The 4399-nt window shown below is 46.9% G+C and overlaps 1 protein-coding gene across 1 annotated transcript; it reads right to left on the minus strand.

Annotated features, from left to right (window-relative positions):
- Positions 1-384: 384 nt before the first annotated feature.
- LOC124656704 lies at positions 385-4048 on the minus strand. The gene is made up of 4 exons (XM_047195405.1): positions 3924-4048; positions 3165-3799; positions 1426-3067; positions 385-1125 (listed from the first exon to the last, which is right to left on the minus strand). The coding sequence occupies exons 1-4, from the start codon at positions 4046-4048 to the stop codon at positions 585-587; spliced, it is 2943 nt and encodes a 980-aa protein (XP_047051361.1). The 3' UTR covers positions 385-584.
- Between the last annotated feature and the right edge of the window lie 351 nt (positions 4049-4399).

Here is a 4399-nt window from a genome sequence, read left to right on the forward strand (position 1 = left end):
TTTTAATAAAATCTCTTTCCCGTGCGAAAAAAAGGTGTCTTCAGAATTCAGAGAGCGAAGGACCCTGGTGTGGTGACCTACATGCTGGCCCAGGGCCATCTAAAATCAAGGAAGTGAGTAAAATGGATGGGGGGCAGAGTACAATTTATTTTGGCGCTGTTATGGGACTGGTAAGTAAACAGTTCTAGTTTCAGAACTGGCAAAAGAACTGTCTGGTTGTCCAATTAGCGTGCTGGGATAGGAACATTTTCTAAACTTGGTAATTCAACCTAGCTTGGATATGAAAGGCAGCAAAAGCTATGCGATTTTTTAAAATTTGTTAGGAGACAAGCTACAGTGAGATCTCATTTTATAACCAGTAGAACGATTCCGACAATAACAGTATGACATAACTGACAACAAACAATTCATCTACCATCATTTAAAGTCCGACACAGAAGAAAAAGTACTCAGCCAAGGCTGCTCATATGCTCTTTAAAACACAGTACTAATTCAACAACAGGGTAGAAAGAAAATAAAGATTACGCTCCATCTACGATTGTAGGTTACCGGAAGAGTAAAATCAAGGAGCAGTCAACAAAACCTTAGTAAAGCCTGAGCCGACATTTGGAGGAACCACAAAAGCAATCTTTTATCTTCTCCTTGCCATTCTGGCGGACTTGACCTATGTTATAATTATAATCGTAAGTCAGCTCTTGTAGCGGACGTATATTCTTTTCAGCGAAAAGCATAACATGTGGCACCCTCGTGTCATCATGGTCCCAGAGAACATCCTGTGCATGCAGGTTTGGAGAGCAGCTATGGTTGATAAATCTTCCAACATTACCGCACTTTGCAGCATCTATTGTATAGCCTACATCTTTGTTCATTATATCGGAGGTAGAAGATTGTGAGCCTTCTTCTTCATCATCGCTGTCACGGCCAATATCAAACAGGTACTCATCATTCTCTGTCCTTTCAGCTTCTGTCTCTTGCAACACCTCACCTACATACTCACATATGAAACTGCCTGAAGAGATAAAACTGGGGGATCTTACACCCCAACCTGTCTTCCCTGTCTTGAAAATTTCCAGCCGAATTTTGGGACCATGCTGGCTCACCCTATTGTGGCATGTTGGCGGGCACCTGCAAGCAGATTTGACTACTTCGTTAGCTCACCATTTCTAACCAAATTTGCATTTTTCAGTTTAACCAAGTTGTCTAGTATGAATGAATAACATTTCCGTCAAAACTAACTTCAGATGAGCACAAGTTTTGGGTTTATGGATCTGCCAATCTGAACCTACTATGTCAGACTTAGTAGAACATTGCACTGGCAATAATATATCTTGCCTGGTATTATAAACTAAACTATAAAAATCGATTATTCCTGCCTAGCTAGGGTATGCCATTCTGTTTTTGTAAGCTATATATTGAACACCTTACCTGCATGATGGGCCACACTCATATATGACGGGCTTTGTATAAACAATTGCGCTATTCAAATTAAACGGGATCTCTCCTTCATTTTTCACGGCACAAGCACATTCACTAGAGTCCGAGCAACCATTAGTGCAGTTACAGCCTTTTGGAGGTGTTTTTTCATATGAAGGCGGGTATATGACTTTGGTGATGTACTTAAATGGCATTGGCTGCATGTCATCAATTGTGTTGATCACACATATGGGAATGCTCTCTTTTCCTTCAGATATGTCGGGCAAACACAGACCTTCACGAACCGTAAGATACTTATTCCTACGATTGAGAGGCTGAGAAGCACTAGCAATAGACTTCTTTCCTTGTGTCCATGGGTACCTGTCTGGAGCCATCAATGCTAATACAACTGTATTTGGAACAAGGCCCCTGCCATCATTTTCTTTAGTTTGATCGGTCGAAAGAATGTTGCCACACTCGGAATCCTTGGTGGGCCTATCCAAAGGGTCCTTGGCGATGCCATCATGCTTTAACTCACGAGCAACGATGCATTGCTTAACCTTCATATTTGAGCGTGTCACGCGTCTCTGAGTGCTTGAAATAGTGTTTGCCGGTGTGCCGTCTTCAAAGATGCCTATCGCATCTAGCTGTGCCACATTCACCGTAACACTAACAAGACCTACATGCTCACTGTTTGACTTCACATTAACAAGACCTCTCACATGAGTCCTCAGATTACCTTCTTGCAAGCTTCCCTCATATTTGACGTCCACCGTTACTAGTGGTTCTTGTTCTGATTCATGCAATGGACTTTTCTCGTCAATCTTCATCACTTTGCTTTGGGTACCAACACTCTCGTTTCCGGAAGCAGCACATGAAGGGAGGGTGACACACGATCCATTACTTGTTTCATGCACATCTATTGCCAAAGAGGTTTCGTCATCTTCCGGGGAGAAACCTCCTTGGTCCTCTCTCGTGTCGTTCCTAGTCGACGTAGAAGGGATAACTTTGGATAGTAATTCTTGCCTTGGAGTAGCATCTTTTTTCTTCACATTATTCCTAGAAGTAAGAGACTTAGAAGCACTAGTAATAGAATTCTTTCGTTGTGCCCATGGGCCTCGGTCCGGGGCCATCAACGCTTGTATAATTACTCTCTTAGTAGTAAGGCCCACATTATCCTTTTCTTCAATTTGATCGGTGGCAACATGATGTGCACACTTAGACTCCTTACCTGATCTATTCAGGGAGTCCCTGTTGATGCTATCATGCTTTAACTTTCTCTTGCCATTTTTCTTCACATAAACAAGACCTCTCGGATGAGTTCTCGGAGTACCTTCCAGGATACTTTCTTCGCATTCGCTTCTCACATCACCTTCTCCCGCTACTAGTGGTCCGCGCATCCATTCATGTAAAGGTGTTCTATCATCAATCTCCTCAAAGAAATCACGTTTTGGTGAATAGTTTGTAATAACATTTTGCGGATGATCACAAACATGTTGGCCTCCTGCAAAATCATCTAGAACAACACGGTCAATGACTTGAGACTCTTGGATCTTACAATTGTGTGTCTCAGTAGCTTCTCCAACTTCTTCTATTTTTCTTTCGATTTCCACATTAGATTCATCTCGCCCAAACATCGGAGAAGGTTCAAGACCTGAAATTGGAACCGTGAGAAAGGCATCCACTATAGAGAACACAACCGCTAGCTAAAAAAATGATCGGTGTGCCGTCCGATACCACCACCTCCTTACCTCCGATGGCGATGCCGGTGACAGCAGCGCTCCCACAGCGGGGCGGAAATCGACGCCTGGCATAGACCGCTCTCCTCTTGGGTGGTGGATTCTCAGCGGAAGTCGACCACCTCTTCTTTCTGCTCTGATCCTCATTCGTCTCCGATTCACCGTCACCCGCTCTGCTTCCCACTGCCCTCCCATCTCCATTGCCGGTATCATCATCGCCATCCCCGACCAATTGATCAGTCCCCCGGCCTCCCTTCCCCTCCACTATCAAAGAATCGGCTATATACCCGCCATCTTCCATGGAACCATCAGCAGAGTCAACAGCAGAACTCTGTGCGGCAGCGAACGCCAGCGGCATCACATCGAGCACTCTGTCCTCTGTCCGGACATCCGAGTGGGGCGCATCCCCATCGCCGGGCGGCTGCGGCTCTCCGCCCTCATCCCTCTCCGGCGTCGGCGGACGCGGGGCGTGCGGGAGGCCGCCGTTGCACGCCGCGGAGGAAACGTCGGCCGCCTCCTCCGCTCTGCCCTGGGCGACGCCCTTCGCACTGTCGCCGTCGTCCGGGCGGCCGCAGCGAGGCGGCCAGGAGCGCTCGGCGGAGACCTTTCCGGGCCTCCCCTCGGGCGGCGCCATCGGGGCACAAATCCTACAAATCCAGATCGAAACAAACACCGTTAAATCGATCAATCCACAAAGGAGAAGAACCAAACCCTAGATAAATAGCGTATGTCAATACGACCGACGGGGCGTTCGACGGAGGGGGCGCTCACATTGCGTGCCCGGGGCGCGACGGCGGCGAGAGGACGGCCGCGGTGGGCGCCGGCTGCTGCACTGGAAGGGAAGTAATGTTTCGGAGCTCCGACGAACTGCGGCCAGTGCCAGGTGACACGCTCATCGGGACAGATGGACGGACGGCGTGCGCCGTTCAGTGCGACTGCAGTTTTGGTGTGACGCCATGATTTTTGGTCAGTGCAGTAAAGGAGAAAGATCGGTCGTGATACTGAATCGGATCGTACGGGACTGCAGAATCGTCCCAGATTTGAAGGTTCACTGATTGACAATGTGCACCACCCTTTTTTGTTGAGCATCTTTCTTCCAAAGATATTACTCCGTACTAGTCCCTCCTACCAATAATGAATGGCGTTTGTACTAAATTAGAACAAAATAAAATATATCTAGCTACATCCATATTAACGATAATTAATAGAGCACGTCTAGCGAGCGGCCGCATGCCCGTTAGTTATTC

Source organism: Lolium rigidum, chromosome 5 (genome assembly GCF_022539505.1).
Source record: "Lolium rigidum isolate FL_2022 chromosome 5, APGP_CSIRO_Lrig_0.1, whole genome shotgun sequence".
Classification (NCBI taxonomy): Eukaryota; Viridiplantae; Streptophyta; class Magnoliopsida; order Poales; family Poaceae; genus Lolium; species Lolium rigidum.

Excerpts from the sequence above, each read along its gene's own strand:
- LOC124656704 (XM_047195405.1), bottom strand. The coding sequence starts at position 4,048 with ATGAGCGTGTCACCTGGCACTGGCCGCAGTTCGTCGGAGCTCCGAAAC. Across the intron at positions 3,068-3,164 it reads CACCGGCATCGCCATCGGAG|GTCTTGAACCTTCTCCGATG; the intron begins GTAAGGAGGTGG and ends TTCCAATTTCAG. Across the intron at positions 1,126-1,425 it reads GAGTGTGGCCCATCATGCAG|GTGCCCGCCAACATGCCACA; the intron begins GTAAGGTGTTCA and ends ATCTGCTTGCAG.